Below are 17,091 nucleotides of genomic sequence, written 5' to 3'. Positions count from 1 at the left end.
GACCTACAAAATTTAAAATGTGACGATAAGTTTTCTTATGCTTAAATTTCTAACAAAAAAGTCTACATAATCCCCCAACTATTCATGGTGGATTACTTCACCTTCCCAAACTATAAAACTGAATATTCTACCCTCTGAATTTTTCAAAACCAGTCAAACAACCCCCAAAGGTTTTGGACAGTGGTTTGCTACAGTATCATGTTTTTGTCTTTTTTATTTGTTTCCGCTAAATCTTTTAAAAATTATAATAAATTAAAAAAATTATAAAATAGAAAATCCAATTTTATCGGACTCCACATGAGTATACACAATAAAAATATAATATGGTATTCTTTAGTACAAAGTTGTTGTTGTAGCTTTAGATCTATGCTTTTTCGTAATTAATTGGAATAATTCATAACTGCAACTTCTATGCTTGCAGCTATGAATTATTTCAATTAATTATAAAAAATTTAGATCTAAAGCTACAGCAAAAATTTTATACTAAAGCATACCATATTATATCTTCACTATTTAGATCTACTCATGTGGAGTCCAACAAAATTGGATTTTCCATTTTATGATTTTTCTGTGATGTACTATGATTTTTTAAAAATTAGCGGAAATTAATAAAACGAAAAGGACAAAACCGCTCCACTGTAGCAAAACCACCGTCCAAAACTATTTTGGGGGTTCTTTGACCGGTTTTAGAAAGTTTAAGGGTAGAATATCTGGTTCTACAGTTTGATAGTGAAGTAATCCATCATGAATAGTTGAGGGATTATGTAGACTTTTTTCAATTCCTAATGCCTAATGGCTAGTGTCTTACTATCTCCTAGCGTCAAACTATCTTGGCACCTCCTTGTAAATTGTCGTGTGTAAACCAAACTAAATTTTAGAAAGATTTAAATGGAGAGGACTTGACTATTTGTGCTCGGTTAGATAGGGGTTGTCCTAACTAGGAAGAAGCTGCCCCCTAACTTCTACAGAGGTTTAGTAGGTAAACTTGCTAGGACTAGATCTTTACCTATTTTATGGTAGTTTAGGAAGTGTTTGAATTCAAGTGTTAATGTGCAAAAATGCTAAACTTTAGCACTAGCTCTTTCAAATAGAAGTGTTAATGAGGTGGGCTAAACTTTAAGCAAGACTTAAAAGCTTTAGCATGGAGTATGAGTACTAATCGATTCTAAAGTTTAGTACATAACTTTAACTCATCCAAATATACCCTTGATAAAGAAGACATGCCTGACAATACCTATAGACCTAAAGGCACATTTAGTTTATTGTCGAAGATTACTACTATTATGTTGTAAATATGACGTGTCATGGTTTTTTTAATTTTACAATAAAGATAATGTCTACCCCAGCCGTAACAACACTTGGCAAAACAAATAAGATCACGATAACTAGACCCCACTTGAGAAAAGGAGTTTAATTAGCACGCCGTTCCAACTAAACAAATACTTGCGACTGGTGCTTAAAGCTCGACTGCCCAATTAAATTGGTGTCGCGTTTTGCAACCACGAATCAAACAAGCCACAAAAATTTCAAAGTGAGGGTTCATAATTTGGAACGTCACGCAGACAGAAAAACTAAGAAGGTTCACCAGTCGAGCAGGAGTTAAACAATGTAGAAAAAACCAAAGCAGAGGAACCCAGGTTCACCCCTTCCTCGAAGTTTCGCAGAAACAGCACAAATTTCATCTGAACTTCACGTAAAATTTTCAGATGCCATCGCCTACCATATTCAGAACACATTCTCACATGGTAGTTTCGTAGATGCTCCTGCCCATCTCGGCGGGCGGTTGGTGATCCGACGGCCCACGTCGCGTCTCTCCACCAACCTGTCTGATCCGACGGCGCAGAACTGGGCGCCCACCAAACGGCGCGTCCCTACGGGACCAACCGTATACATACTAGTACATCGCATGGGTCACGGGCGCAGCAACGAACACGGAAGCCTTCTGTTTTTTTTTTTCTCCCTCTCTACCACGTGCGAAAAGGATGGAGAACGAGGCCGGCGGCGACACGCCCGGGAGCGGCGGCGCCGGCGCCCGGGCGGCGCAGGACAGCGTGCAGAGCGTCTCCGGCGTGACGGAGGCGGGCACCAGCGGCAATGCTGCGGCGGGGGAGAAGCAGGCGCGGCGGCACGGGGGGCTCGACGCCGGGCTGCTGACGGTGGTCGAGAAAGCGGTAGTGGACGACGACGGCGTCGGCTGGGAGGTGGGAGAGGTGACAACGGCCGATGGCGACGATGACGTGGTGGCAGCCTCCTCCTCTCCGGTGAGGCGCACAGCGGCGAGGCTTGGGTGGCTGCTGCTAGGGTTCCTCGCCGGCGCGGCCGCGGCCGCCGCGGTGCTCTTCCTGATGCGTCACGAGTCGCCTGTGACGTGCACGGTGGTTCCTACCTGAAGATGTATATACCCTTCAGGTGTGCTAACTTGCTGATTGCGTAGTAGCGGAAATTAAACAGAAGCATGTACCATGTTGTGATCACCTTCGAAACTGTTTTACTCTAGATACTGATGCTCATTGACTTTACATAGTAGATGAGATGCACCTTTGTGTGAATTTGTAGTGCTTGAAACTAAATGATGCAAACATTTACCAAGTTCATCAGACTGGCAACATCTTCAGCATTGCCAATGGATAGGAAGCATCCCAGTAATTATGAGATCATCAGAAAGAATAAAGGTTATGGTAAACGTGACAAAGTCGCGGCAGTTAGGCTTAAAACAAGTCTAACAAATCCAAAAAATCCCAGAAGAAAAAGTATGAACCACCATAATGTACACAACCAAAGCTTCTAGGAGGGCTGTTGTTACACGTTAGAACAGGCGCTCCGTTTAAGAGCGAAAACACAAGGGGCGGTATGCATATGCATGCCGCGTGTGGGTATCCTCTCATGGGAGTATAGCTCTGCTGGAGACTGGATCCTACTATGTCCTCTTGAGGATGTAGCCGACGATGATGCCCAGAAGGCCCACGATGACCAAGAAGGTGATGGAGAAACCGCCGCCGTTCTTGCTGCTCTCTTTCCGTAGAAGCTCCTGATACAGACACAGAATTTTATGAGTATGAGGAAATAGAAAGATAATTAAGTTAGCACACAAAATATGATTAATTATAATTTATCTTTTCATGCCAGGGAATTTCCTTTTATTAGTGTGGTATTTTCCCTGAGTGTGAAGCAAGTCATTCATTCAGTTAACAGTAGATGTGGTTGCATGACTGTTGGATCAGAGATACAAAATCTATTCCCTCCATAAAAGGGCCTTCCAAATTTTTGTAGTCATTGCATGTTATTAAAGCACAGAATATTTGACCAACCAGAATAACACACGGTTCAGCACAGACCACTATAACTCACAGGATCTTCTTATTATTACTTCTTATAAACTTAGTTTCTAAGAGTAAGTCCCAGCAGTTCTAAGAGTGCAGAGCTTAGTTTCTTGAATTTAAATTGAGTAATATCTAACAGGAGCATCAGTTCAGCTTGCATAAATAACTGATGATGTTGACAATGTTCAGTTTGTAGGAGCAAGAAAGATTTCACTTCAATAGTTACTAATGTTTTTTCCCGTATGACATTGATGATTAAAGAAGCAACTGAAAATCATGCAATGGTAGCTGCAATGAACAATGTCACCTCAAGTAATCTTTGTTATGTGAATGTAAACAAAATAATGCCAAACTTTTCTAAAAAAATGTCACAAACTGCAGTACTAATTCAGGACCAGACAATGCCTGGAGAACTTACCAGCTCTTGCCGCAACTTCTGGTTTTGCTGAATAGCGGACATTTTCTCCTCAGTTAACTTGGAGATCACAGAAGTTGCCTAGCAGACACCAGCCAGTGTGAATCCATCGAAACACAAAACTCCATAAAGTATGTTACAACTTAGAAACAAACTAACTACCAAACTTCACCAGCCAGTGCTTTCTGCTGTCAGGACTCAACAGACAAGACATGGAGCAGCAAAGACTGTTGAGATCAGACAAACTACATCTTCCAACTTGTTACTACTCATAAGTTGAACCATATCATGTCTTAGAGCAATGAGCATACACAGAGATGGTTCATGTGAATAAGAAACCAAGAAGGCATCGAGTTTTGACACTTAGCATGGGATGCACTGAATATCCTGCCTACTGTTTAGACCAGTTTCCTCTCTTCTTAAAAGTAGAGTTCAGTGATAATGAGGCTTAATTATTTTTCAACTGTTCAAATTGGACAGTGAATCCGGTACAAGAAAATCTCAGAAAACCATAAATTCATTCTGGTCAGAAATATATGTGATATAAATTTAATCTAAGAAGTTTCCATGCTGACGCTACATTATTTAAGACCACTAATATGTGCAGGTAGTGCTTATGGTCCCAGAAACATCAGAACAAGCTCTAGTGCCTTTGGCTACCTAATGAAACAAAGAGGTTTCTTATAGTGTCAGGGATATTGCTGCCCATCAGGCACATATTCACAATCAATTAAAATTTGCAAGACAATATATGCTTCCAAATTCCAAATTAAATCATGGATGTGCAGACCAATTCTGTTGATGACTTCATCTGCAATCTTTCTTACTAATTAAACCATGAATTGTATGTATTAACTGGTTAGTCAGGGCAAGACTAAGAAGCAGGGTATCACGTAACTCAAAACAATGTTGATGTGCAATTAACCAGATGCTTTTGCAAGTTGCAAGCTTTTTAATTCAATAGCACTGATTGCCAAATAAAGAGGCAACCATAAAGGTCAGGGAAAACCTACCTCAGAGGACTTCTCCTTTGTTGTTTCAGCGGATGATCTAGATACCTAAAATTTGCAAACTGATTAGAAATAGCAATTCACTAAATCATCAAATGAGAACCCTGAGAAGGCTGACAAGAAATCTAGATGAAACAAAAAAATTGAGATAGATCAACGTCTTACAGTTTGTGGCAACGCGGGATGACTTATCCCATTTTCTTGTGCAAACGAGTGAGCAGAACTCCCTAGTTCAGAATCTTCAGGGATTGGACTGGGCGAAGTTGTTGGCACATAGACCACACGCAGCTTGAATTCATCGACAACTTTCCCTGGCTCCTTATTGAACTGTTGTCATGAAAGCACACACGGACATATGACAAGACGAGCCAGAAATGTATGCATGCAGCAACCTGGTGGAAATAAAACCAATCAAGAGTGCCAGAGTACTTACCATTGCCGCATTAATGTCTTGAGTTGTTGCACCATTCTCAGCTGCAACACTTTGAACTAGGAACTTGTCCTTGCACTGCATGTCTGGAGGTGATTCCTTCTGCGCTTGCATTGTCACTAACAAGTAACGACAGACAAAAGGTTAGGTACACATACAAGTAGAAATTCGAGTTAAGGTAAGTGGATCTCCTAGCATCAAGCTATTGTTTCATGATGTTATCGACTGGGAGCTACCTGTAACATCACAAGTTGACCCAGGTAATACAACACCAATATTAGGGCGCACACAGTACTGCTTTGGGTTGGTTGTTTTGACCTGCAAGTCATATATGAGATGTAAGTTTACATTCTTATAGGGCTATGAGCGATTGAAATATTTCGGGCATGAACCAGTGACATTTGACAGCAGATTACCTTGAACGCAACATAATGGTCAGTCTTATTGGTGAGTTGCATGGAGCATGAGCTCTGCTTCATTAATTCAACTGCATGAATAAAAAATGTAGAAGTTAAGGCACGTCAAGAATCTAATACAATGACAGTGTAATTAGCAAACAAAATCAGTATAAAGACCTAAGGCAAACAGACTCAAGAAACAAAACCACAGCTATTGCAGTTCAAGCTCAAAAGGCAAGAGTACACACATCTTCATTACTGATGAACAACAACCAGATTGTTGAATCCAAAGAGGTGCATAAGCAGCCAAATTTAATTTGCCGCGACCACATGAAACCAAAGAGAACACACCGATACAGTTACAAAGCAAGCATTTCTGCAAGATCCCAAGCTCCCCGGAGGCCAAGCAACTGCCAAGACGATGACTCACCATACACAATGCACTTTGGAAGCATGAATCAGGAAACGAACAAAATCTAACCCCACTCAAAGCCCAGTAAAGGAACAGATCGGTGCACTAATACCCTAACCGCAAGAGGGGCCTACTACAAGAAGACACTCTTTCCGCTTCTTCGCAATTCTAAGTCCGAATGATTCTACTACAGGCCACTTCGACGAATCAAGCCGATCAGAATCAAAAGCCCATGCACGAGGCAGCATGGACCTCGTTTCCGTCCCCAGCATCCCAGCTTTGACCAAGATCCCATAAGCAACAAACAGTCACAGCAACCGCCCGACATGATCCAAACGACTCGATCTAGAGGCGAGATCTGGGAGGACTTACAGGGGAATGCGAGCTCCGAGGGCTGGATCTCGAGGAAACTCCCGCTCCCGCCGCTCATGGCTGCTTCCTTGCTCGATCCCTGATCCAAGGATCCCTCCTCCTCTCTCAGAAACAGGAACAAACCGAGCAAATCAAGAGCTCGGCCACAAATCCGACCCTAAAAAAGGTGTCTTTGCTTCCCACGGAATCAAATGGGGGAAGCTAATAGCAAAGGCGGCCGCTGATCGATGGGAACGAGGAGCGGAAATGAAATCCCCCAAAAACGAGGAAAAGATGGGAAATTTCGGTCGCCCAGTCCTGTATCGCTGCTGTCCGGGGCATAAAAAGGTTGCAAGAGAAATGCGTTTAGAAATGGGATCGTGCTCCTTGGATGAACTGGGGTGCAAATGACGGTTGTAACCTCGGTTGGTGGCAGCAGTCTGAGTGATCGTGAGTGTGGGAAGGGGAGGGTATAGATGGAAATGCGGCTGAGCTGGGTGAATCCATGACGTGGTGGTTTTATGGCGTGCGCAGATGGCTGCCAAATGTGCAGGTACAGGTAGGAACGGGCATTTGCCTCACTGTGCTGCCTTCAACTGCATATGCATCATCATTTCATTTTGCTGTCTCTTTTAGCACCGATTACAACTTACTTGTCTACTCAGAAACAAAATTACAACTTACAAGTCACCCGATGCATGAGTAGCTTCTTTACAACGTGCATCATCATTTCATTTTGCTGTCTGGTTTGGAACCAATTACAAGTCACCTGATACACAAGTTGCTTCTTTCTTAGCGAATTTTCTTCTTATCTTAAACTATTAAATCTCTTATGGAAATATGGATTTCAGTCGGATCATAAACTGCACCTAGCATATTGTTACCATATGCAAGTTGAAGAGGAGCAAATTGTTGAACTATAACAATCTATAGTACGGAATATGTTTGTTTCAACTTCTTAATTGTAAACTCAAACAATAAGTTCAAAGATTGAGCCAAGGAAATAGTAATTAGATTTTAGGTTTGTTGGGTTTGTTGTTATGGACCAACTTTAAGGCAATCTAGACCAAATGCCGAAAAAACTGCGGAGAGTGGATTTGTTGAATTGGATCATTATGGACAAAAGATTGTAAAAATCTAGGACAGAAACTGACTACTTCAATTTGAAATATAGCCTGATTGACTCCAATCATGGACTTTAGGTAGCAAGAAACTAAAAAAAAGAACTTAAGTTATGACCAAAAAATGATAGAAAATAAAGGCCTATTTCTCCATACTGAAATCCTCTACTCTACGCATGATTTGATCATTCTTCACCATCCAACTAAGATTTAAGAGCTCAGATCACTCTATAATTCATATATCATGCTTTTGTAGCTCTTTAATCCAAATTTTTAGTCACTCACGTATCACGCTCTCAAACCCTAGAGCTCCACGAGAATTATACCCTTTTTTTTTCTCGGCTAGACAATGGTATTGTCTACATCACGAATGCAAGCCATGCTTAGAATATATGCTAAGGACAGCATAAAATTTCCTTTAAAGTTTTATATGCTTAGAATACACCCAAAGTCATAGTTTCAGCTGTCCTCTCTCTCATCGTGAAAACTATGTTCAAATTCTTTTTTTTTTTACTACATGTTCAAACTCATTTTTTAACCCAGCACAGTACGAACACCAGACACTTGGGAAGGCCCACAAGAAAGGACAAATGCCCCAGCCGTGCAAGCCCATCTCGGCCCACCTGCACTGCTATTAAATCGAGGAGCCCCAACTCCATTCCCAAACCCCGCCGCCGCCGGAGAAGCACGACGCTGAGCCGCTAGGGTTTATCGCCGCCGCCCAGATCACACGGGTAGGGTTTTGCGGGCGGTGCTTGCGCGAGAGAGCAGAGGAGGAGGGAGCGAGGATGATTCGGCGGAACCAGAGGATGCGGCGGGAGTACCTGTACACCAAGAGCCTGGAGGGCGCCGAGCGGGCGCAGTTCGAGAAGAAGCGCCGCATCCGGCAGGCGCTCGAGGAGGGCAAGCCCATCCCCACCGAGCTCCGCAACGAGGAGCACGAGCTGCGGAGGCAGATCGACCTCGAGGACCAGGAGCGTCAAGGTGAGCGGTTCCCGTATCCCCCCCCCCCCCCGCTCCCTTCCACGCCCAGTTTGATCGAGCGAGTGGAATGCAGTGTTCCTGTCCGTTTGTTTGCAGTGAGATTTGCAATCTTCCGTCTCTGGTTAGCTAACGATGTGTTACTCCGTTGTGACTTTGTGATTGGGTGCCGCAGTTCCAAAGAGCTTCGTTGATAATGAGTACGCGACTGGCACGATTCGGGAGCCCAAGATACTCTTGACCACGTCTCGCGATCCCAGCGCCCCCCTGATTCAGTTTGTTAAGGTATTTTTGTTTTGCTGCAAATCAGAAATTCTCTGGGACTTCGAAGATGTCCATCGCTTTCGATTAATCGACCTTTCTGGTTCTATTTGTAGGAGCTGAAGGTTGTCTTTCCCAACTCACAAAGAATTAACCGTGGTGGCCAGGTATATTAGCGTGGCAGCAGTTACCAATTACCATCTGTTATGCTTCTTTTGCTCATCCATGTAGCTCTCATGCATTCTTTGCAAGAAAGAAGATATACTCGTTCATGGTGTTTAGTAGTGGTTACAAGTGAACGGACATCTTGCTATGTAAAATGTATTTGTTTATAACTGTATAATGCTGTCTAGTTTCTGTTGTCTTAGTTATTGTTCCTCACTTCTTAGTGCCGTGCATTTTTTTGGCAGGTCCTATCAGAAATTGTCGAGTCTTGCCGGTCACATGATATTACTGATCTTATTTTAGTCCATGAACATCGTGGTCAACCTGATGGTTTGGTCATCTCTCATCTACCGCAAGGTCCAACTGCATACTTTGGATTACTCAATGTGGTAAGTGTGCTTATCATTTTTAGAGTATATATGCTGAGTGGCGCCTAGTGCAAGTGCACAAAATGAGTGACCACGCTTGGTCGTATCCTGAGGCTTTGTTGTTGTGTGCAGGTGACACGTCATGACATCAAGGACAGGAAGGCAATGGGCAAAATGTCAGAAGCTTACCCCCATTTAGTACTTGACAACTTCTCAACCACGGTAAATATTCATCGTTTCATGTTAACAGCTAATTATTTTGCCCTCATGTGCTATCTTTGTTGTCATGGTGAGCTATTCACTATGTGTGCTTGAAAAGTTAAACCAGCATTTCAGAGCCAGGCAAATGACTTAAATTGCTAGGAATTAGGATGAAAATGCTTAAGTGGGGGGTGGTGGTGGGGGGGGGCTCCAATAGTATTTTTCTGTTTATCTTTTTCATTCTTAGTGGCGTGGAATACATGTCCGTCAGTGGGCATCCATGAAATTATACAGGAACTGGAGGCTGCTATGATGATACTGATACTTTCCAATCTGAGAACTTTTTCAACTCTCTCTCTCTCTCTCTGACTCTCTCTCCCCTCCCTCCCTCCCTCTCTCTTGAGGGCTTAATCGCTTTCATGCATGCACACACACATACTCTCAGTACTCAATTGTGCTAGCATTGACAGCTTTTCATTAAGCATACAGTGCTAGTATGATGATGATGATGATGATGGTGATGATGATAATCATTTGAATAGTAAGATGCTGAGCTCCTCCAGTTCCATAATCTGCTCCTGCTATTTAGTTTTTTTTCCTTGGACATGTTTTGCTGCTGTTCTCAAGCAAGTTTTCTGCTTTGTTTCATTTGGTGTTGCACATTAATTTAACAATAATGGTTTCAGTCCAATATATGTTGCAGCTCAAATCATGTTTAGTGCTGCAGTTTGTCGTTTCTGCACTACTTTTGGTGGCTGCAATGATGGACTTCTCGTTAACCTGAGACATACTATGAGGATAGCATCTATCCATTCAAAACATAACTGAGCAGCATTGATATTGTTCTAAGATACAGCACGGAGTGCATTTTTTAACCACCTTTTTCTCTTGCTATCTGCCTTGTATCCTTGCATGTGCATGCCTATTTTACAGTGTTGGAGGTTCAATGATGTCTTTCTCGTTAACCTGAGACATGTTTATTCCATGAAAGACACTTAAATCCATTCATAACTCAAGACTGAGAACCTCCACCTTCACTGTTTGCTCTGTTTCCCTTTTGTTATTTTTTGATTTTTTTGGTGACTACAATCTTCAGTTAGTTTATTTTCTAAATCAAACAGATTTGCATGTGAATCTTCACACAACTGTGAGGTTGCATTGATGTTTGTCTTGTTCCTGAGATGTGCATGATATTCATTCTCGTTACAAATTTGGAGGTTGCAATGATGTCTTTCTCGTTAACCTGAGACATTTATTCCATGAAAGACACTTAAATCCATTCATAACTTAAGGCTGAGAACCTCCATTTTCTCATCTTTGATATGTTTCCCTTTTCTTGTTTTTTCTGGGTTGGGATGGGGTTGTTTTCTCCTCTATTCTGTTTGTGTTAGTTCAAGATTTGACAAGATTGCATGTAAATCCTACTATTTGTGCTGAAGTTGGGGGTTATGTCGTTAACCTGAGACGTACTTACTATTGTGAAGATAGTCTTAGTCCATTCAAACCTAATAAACTTACCTGAAATCCATTTGTTGCTTGATTCTGCTTGAAACACTTAGTGAGACTTGATTTTTACTCTATTCCTGCTTGGTAGTGCATGCAGAAATTTCATATTTGGCTCATGTGAGCTCGAGTTATTCTGCATACTGGTTGATTGCTAGGTACTATTTTGGATTGTATGAAAAGTGGCTTGTTTCTCTACCAATCTTTCTGTTCTATCTTTGTGGCAGTGCACAAGTGCCTAGTGGTCATCTCCAATGCTTTGAAAGCCTGCTGATTTTTTTTTTGCAGATTGGTGAAAGGACTGCTACTATTCTGAAGCACCTTTTTCCTGTGCCGAAGCCAGATTCAAAGCGAATAATTACTTTTGCTAATAGAGACGACTACATTTCTTTCAGGTCCATATTTTACTATTTAGTCTTCCATGACTAGATGTAGGGCACTACTTTGCTGATGTGCTGTGCTTCATCAGTGTCTTTTATGCAAAAGGCTTACACATATCTTGCTATTTTATAACACAAGGCATCACGTCTACGAGAAACCAGGCGGCCCCAAGTCTATCGACCTGAAAGAGGTTGGCCCCCGATTTGAGATGCGGCTGTACAAGGTGATACACATCTCCATCAGCCATTATCAACCATGTTTGAAGGCTCTCACCGGCATAACAAATTTTGCTGGTGCTAACATATTGTTCTTGTCTGACAGCTGAAATTAGGAACTATGGAACAGAACGAAGCGCGATGTGAGTTTGAGCTGCGGCCCTACATCAACACTGCCAAGAAACAAAAGACTCTTGGCGCATGAATTGTATGAACGCGGTTTGGTTGATGACCTGCAGTGCAGTACAGCGATTTTTAGTTTGTTTTGGCCCATCACCGTTTACTGTAATAGTAGCATCAATGAACTGGATAATATGTCCTGTATGGCCCTTCACCGTTTACTGTAATAGTAGCATCAATGCACAGGGTAATGTGTAATGTATTACTTTACTTCCCCCAATTTTGGGTCCTGGCGGTTACTCCAGTGAAGTTTATAAGATGTAAGACTTAGGGTTTTAGAGTTGAGACTTGGGTGAGATGTGTGAAATGTCTCTGGAAGCATTCATAGTAGCTGTTAATGGTTGGGCGTATATAAATATATATATAATCGCAGAATTTGTTTGAGCGGCCCATATGGTTGGTTGCATCTGCGGCCCAACTCTGCCACAGCTGCATCTCGCTCACGGCACACCAGCATCTTGCTCTCAGCAGCGGATCAGCCACTTGGCTCGTCGGCCATTGCAATTGCTATCGAGGTATCCCTGCATCTTGTGCTCTCTACGTTCCGGTCCTTTCTTTCTGAACTAGAGATGAACGGGTTTGTCAATTTGTGGTACCATTCACTTGTATTCGTGATGAATTGATTGTCCAACACAAATTCAAAGAGAGGATCGACTGTCAGAGCCTAGTCTCAGGTGTCCATTTACACTCAAAAGTGTAGATCTAAAATCCCTAAACTTGGCTTCAGGTATCCATGCTAATCTTTTTGTTTACGAGGCACAACACTGAAAGCATCACGAGCTATCAATCAACAAACAACGGGTCCTGCCGGAGAGTCTGGTCACTGGCCAGCTGGTTCAGTTCCCCTGCAGCTGCAGAGTAGCTTAACTGATCCTGCCGAAGAGTTTGTTATTGGCCAGGTTCAGCGTCTGCAGCAGCGGCATGCCGTCGGCCAGATTGGCTGGTATCTCACCAGAAAACTGGTTGTTCTCAGCACTGAAGTCCTCAAGTGCGACAGCTATCGCTGGTATTCTGCCGACAAACCGGTTCTTCCCTATGTATAGCTTCGTAAGCTTGCTAGGCATCGTGGCGGGGAGACTCCCCGTAAGCCGGTTTTTCTCTAGGATCACCTCCGCGAGCTGCCCCCCGACGGTCCACAAATCCTCTGGCACCTCACCGGAGAGCTGGTTACTGTCTAGGTACAGATATTGAAGAGCAGCACAATGGGCGAGGCCTACCGGGATGGAACCGCTCAGGCGGTTGTTCGAGGCGGAGAACCCCTGGAGCCGGCCGCCGGCGCACAGCTCCTCCGGGATCGCACCACTGAGCTCATTGTCCTCAACCGCGACATCGGATAAGCCCGGCGAGTGTTTCCCGAGCTCCGGCGGGAGCAAGCCCGTAAGCTTGTTACCGTGCAAATCCAACACCTCCAGCGATGGCAACCGGCTGATGCTCGCAGGTATCTCGCCGGAGAAGTTATTCCCAGAAAGGAGCAACTCCGTGAGGTTTTCCAGGCGCCCGAAGACTTCCGGGATGACGCCGCTAAGGATGTTCTCCGAGATGGCGATTTTGGTCAAGCTCATCGCAGCAAAGCCATCAACCACCACGCCGCCGCTGAGGTCGTTGCCGGAGACGACCAATGCCCGCAGCTTCTTGAGGCTCCAAATCCATGGAGGTATGGTTCCGGTCAACGCGTTGTAGTGGAGGTACAGATGCTTCAGCTCCGGCATCTTCACCAGGTAGCTTGGGATGTCGCCGATAAGGTTACATTTATCCGCCCAGAGCGTGACTAGGTTGGTCAGATTCTTGAACGACGCCGGCAGCTTGCCTGCGTCGAACAGGTTGTCCGACAGAAACAACGCCTTGAGGCTCGTCAGCTCGCCGAGCTCCACCGGAATAGCACCGGCGAAGCGGTTGACGGCCAGCACGAGATACCGGAGGTTCCGGAGCATGGACAGGGACACCGGGACGCTGCCTGTGAACTCGTTGTCGCCGAGGTCAAGCGTTCTCAGGTTGGGTCCAAGGCCGCGGCCGATGTCATCAGGGAGTCGCCCTCCGATGTAGTTGTAGGAGAGGTTGAGGTACCGGAGCGAGCGGCAGCGGTAGAGCGTCGTCGGGAACGCGCCGGCGATGTAGTTGTCGGAGACGTCGAGGTGTGTGAGGCTGGAGAGGCTGCCGACGGCGTCCGGGACGGGGCCGGTGACGTTGGTACCGGCGAGGGCGAGGCTCGTGACGCGCCCGGCCGAGTCGCAGCCCACGTACGGCCAGCGGCAGTGCGCGCCCGCGGCCGAGGCGGAGGTGGCGTTCCATGCCGCGAGCACGGGCGGGTCACCCCACTCGCGCTTGATCTGGAGGAGCAGCTCCGCCTCGCCCGCCGGTCGTCGGGACTGCGCGGCCGCGCCCTGGTGCAGGAGACAGCCGGGCAGCACAAGCAGGAGGGGGAGGAGGTAAGCGCATGCGCGGCACGGTGTTGCCATGTCTTGGCAGTTGTGGTGGTCGCCGGAAGCGAGGGGCCCTTCGGATCGTATGTTCGTATTTCATTCCGTAAGCACGAGGACTGAAAAACCTGTCGACTTTGACTCCGCCGGCGCCGGCCGAATAAGCAAATTTGATGCTGGAATCACCTGCTGGCCGTGATGAGTTTTTCCAAGGGTCACCGGAGACTGGAGCACTGTAAGAACTCCGCCAGCGTGAGTAAATCTATTTGGCTGGGTAAATTTAGATTAGGGGTGGTAAAAACTCCATCCAAAAGACTCTCCATCTTCCTCATCTCACTATCCCGCTTGGCATCTACACGTCTCCGCTAGCTTTTTTTGCCGAGCGCCCTCCCCTCACTATCTTCCTCCTCCTCCGCGCACGTGCCTGTTCCCGCGCCCTCCCGCCCCCTCATGCTGACAGCGCTGGGCGCCGTTCTCGCCGGCGGCGGGGTGGGGCAAACCCGCGGGCTGCCCACCCGGGCGGAGCCGAGGCGCTCGCCGGCGCAGCGCAGGGCCACGTAAGGGCTGCCCGCGACGAGCAGCGGTGGCGGCAGGAGGGGCTGGCGCAGCGGCGCGGCCGTTCCCGGCAGCTCGGCGAGGGAAACGGGCGGGGAAGGGGTCGGACGAAACGAGGAGCTCACCGGGGACCGATTTGTGTGGTCGGAGGGCGAGGAGGAACGGCCAGAGGTAGGGGTCGACGGTGAGGGAGGAGGTCGGGGGGAGGAGCAACTCCGGCGGGCCGAAGATGACCGATTATGGCCGAGAGAAGCTCGGGCAAGGGCGGTGGAGTATGGGCGGAGATACGGAGGGGGTGATGCAAGTCCGGGTGGGAGAAATCGAAGAATGGTGGCCCGAGCTCGCCAGGGCGCTGGCGGCGATGCTCCTACTTGGTCCAAGCCGAGTAGGAAGGTTTGTTTCGGGGTGAAGGTACGAGGAAGGGATTAATACGGAGAGTTTGTTGGTTTACACCACCATTATGAAGCTCTCTATTTATTTTTTTACAGGTCTTGTAAAACTCTAAATTTAGCTAGAATTATAGGTAAATTCTTGGAGTTGCTCTAAGTCATCACCAACGGATAAAAATAAAAGCTGAAGCCTGCAAACTCTAGACCCTGATGAGGTGAAGTTGGGTTTTCTTTCTCTAAAACAAACCGTGCCAAATGTCGCATCGTGGAGCAGCCACCAACCGATGCATCCAACTATTAGGAGCCAAGCGAGAAATGGCGATGGAGCGGAGGAAGAGGAAGGAAACGGATGCTGAGAGGTTCTGAGCGGAAAGAGCACTCTACCCACACAATGCCAGAGAGGAGGCCCCGTGCTTGGCTGTTAGACGTATTTTTTTATTAATGGTTGGGCCTATAAATTTGTTTTGAGCGGCCCGTCCGTGGTTGCATCTGCGGCCCAACTATGCACCGTGGCTTGCATCTCGCACATCAGCAGCATCCTAGTTCGCCTAGTCATCCTTTCCACTTTGCTTTGACCCCCTCAAGCTCGTTGGTCATGGCAACTACGCTTCGTTCAGGCGCCGCCGCCTCGCTCGTCGGCCATTGCAACAGTCATTGAGGTATCTTTGTTCTCTGCGTTTGTGTTGCAAGATCAAGCGGTTTATAAATTTTTGGAATCAGTAATAAATTGATTGATGGGTTTGTAAATATCACCTTAACATAACGCTGCTTCAAATTAATAAAACCTCCCTTCTTCACGAAAATGAATTTGAATATGTACGAAATCAATCCCTTGTATTTGTGAAAAATTGATTATTTAACACAAATAATCAATTTGTGAGGGCATCCTAGTGCATTGCATCGATAGTTTGAGCTTTGTAGCATTTGGGAGTTTTCAAGAAAACGTTATCAACTTGTTACTCTTGCAAGTTGCCGCTCCCTAGACGGTTTGGAGAAGATGAAACCGTTGAACCCTTCGAGGAGATTGTGAAGGTGCCCCGGTTTGGTTTATGAGAGGTTCTTGCGCTCATCTTGCCGGTACAGTAAAAAACAATTCTAGTGGTATCGAGGTTTGGAGAAACTTATTGGTTTAAACCATCTCAAGAGAGGTGGTTGATAGGGGAGCGGTTGAAACTTTGAGTCCACCTCAATATGGATTAGAGGTGATCGGCAAGTCATCGACACCACACCACGAGAAAAATTCTTATCTCGTGCTCGGTTATTTCTTTGCTCAATTTATTCACGCAATTTATTTTGAACATTTTACTATTGCTACCTGCCACCTTAGGTTCTGATGATGTTCAGGGACAGGTCGATGTATGGCCGGCAGCAGTGTGCGCCCGCGGTCGAGGCGGCGAGACTCCATGCCGTGAGAACAGGCGGGCTGGGGCCACGCGCGCTTGATGTCGAGGAGCAGCTCCGCCTCGCTCGCCGGTCGTCTGAATTGAGCGGACACGCTATGGTTAGCACAGGTAGTAGTGGCAGGAGGCAGCAAGCGCACCCGAGGCAAGGCGTTGCCATCTCCGGCCACTGCGGTAATCGCTGGATGCTTAATAAGGCAATAATTTCAGACCGTAGTAGATAGCTGGGAGATTGATGGTCGGTCAGTGGAGACTTGGCGGAGACTGATGGTCGGTTACTTAATCACTAATTATTTAAGCTCATCAATCATCATGTAGATGAACGGAGATGTCGAGGTGTGCAAGACTGGAGAGGTCATAATATAAGCAGCATCGGGACGTGACGTGCTCGACCGTGTCGCACCCGCGGCCAAGCGGCAGTGCATGCCGGCGGCCGAGGCAGCGACGTCCATGCGGCGACCACGGGCAGGTCGCCCAACGCGCGCTTGATCTGGAGGAGCAGCTCCGCCTCTCCCGCCAGCTGCGAAAATGCATTACTACGCTTTGATGTATCTACACCACTCTTATCGCAGCACCGCTGGTTGCGGGATCAACGGTAGCAGTGACGCCGTCATTCCT

The 17,091-nt window shown here is 46.0% G+C and overlaps 3 protein-coding genes across 3 annotated transcripts; 1 reads left to right on the top strand and 2 right to left on the bottom strand.

Moving 5' to 3' along the window:
• Positions 1–2,622: 2,622 nt before the first annotated feature.
• LOC112897754 (vesicle-associated protein 1-3-like) lies at positions 2,623–6,716 on the bottom strand. Its single transcript, XM_025966145.1, has 8 exons — positions 6,358–6,716; positions 5,592–5,662; positions 5,412–5,493; positions 5,179–5,294; positions 4,911–5,072; positions 4,749–4,793; positions 3,739–3,816; positions 2,623–3,028 (listed from the first exon to the last, which is right to left on the bottom strand). The coding sequence occupies exons 1-8, from the start codon at positions 6,413–6,415 to the stop codon at positions 2,918–2,920; spliced, it is 723 nt and encodes a 240-aa protein (XP_025821930.1). The 5' UTR covers positions 6,416–6,716; the 3' UTR covers positions 2,623–2,917.
• A 1,394-nt stretch (positions 6,717–8,110) lies between these two features.
• On the top strand, positions 8,111–12,050 carry LOC112897934 (U3 small nucleolar ribonucleoprotein protein IMP4). Its single transcript, XM_025966339.1, has 8 exons — positions 8,111–8,441; positions 8,614–8,723; positions 8,816–8,866; positions 9,110–9,253; positions 9,365–9,454; positions 11,225–11,331; positions 11,456–11,540; positions 11,639–12,050. The coding sequence occupies exons 1-8, from the start codon at positions 8,246–8,248 to the stop codon at positions 11,735–11,737; spliced, it is 882 nt and encodes a 293-aa protein (XP_025822124.1). The 5' UTR covers positions 8,111–8,245; the 3' UTR covers positions 11,738–12,050.
• LOC112897933 (receptor-like protein 52) lies at positions 12,035–14,412 on the bottom strand. The gene has a single exon (XM_025966338.1). It carries the CDS (start codon positions 14,166–14,168, stop codon positions 12,576–12,578), a length of 1,593 nt encoding a protein of 530 aa, XP_025822123.1. The 5' UTR covers positions 14,169–14,412; the 3' UTR covers positions 12,035–12,575.
• Positions 14,413–17,091: the final 2,679 nt, after the last annotated feature.

This window comes from Panicum hallii, chromosome 6 (assembly GCF_002211085.1).
Source record: "Panicum hallii strain FIL2 chromosome 6, PHallii_v3.1, whole genome shotgun sequence".
In the NCBI taxonomy this organism is placed as follows: domain Eukaryota; kingdom Viridiplantae; phylum Streptophyta; class Magnoliopsida; order Poales; family Poaceae; genus Panicum; species Panicum hallii.
Note: the sequence above shows the minus strand (reverse complement) of the source record. Positions and strands in the feature narration are given on the sequence as shown.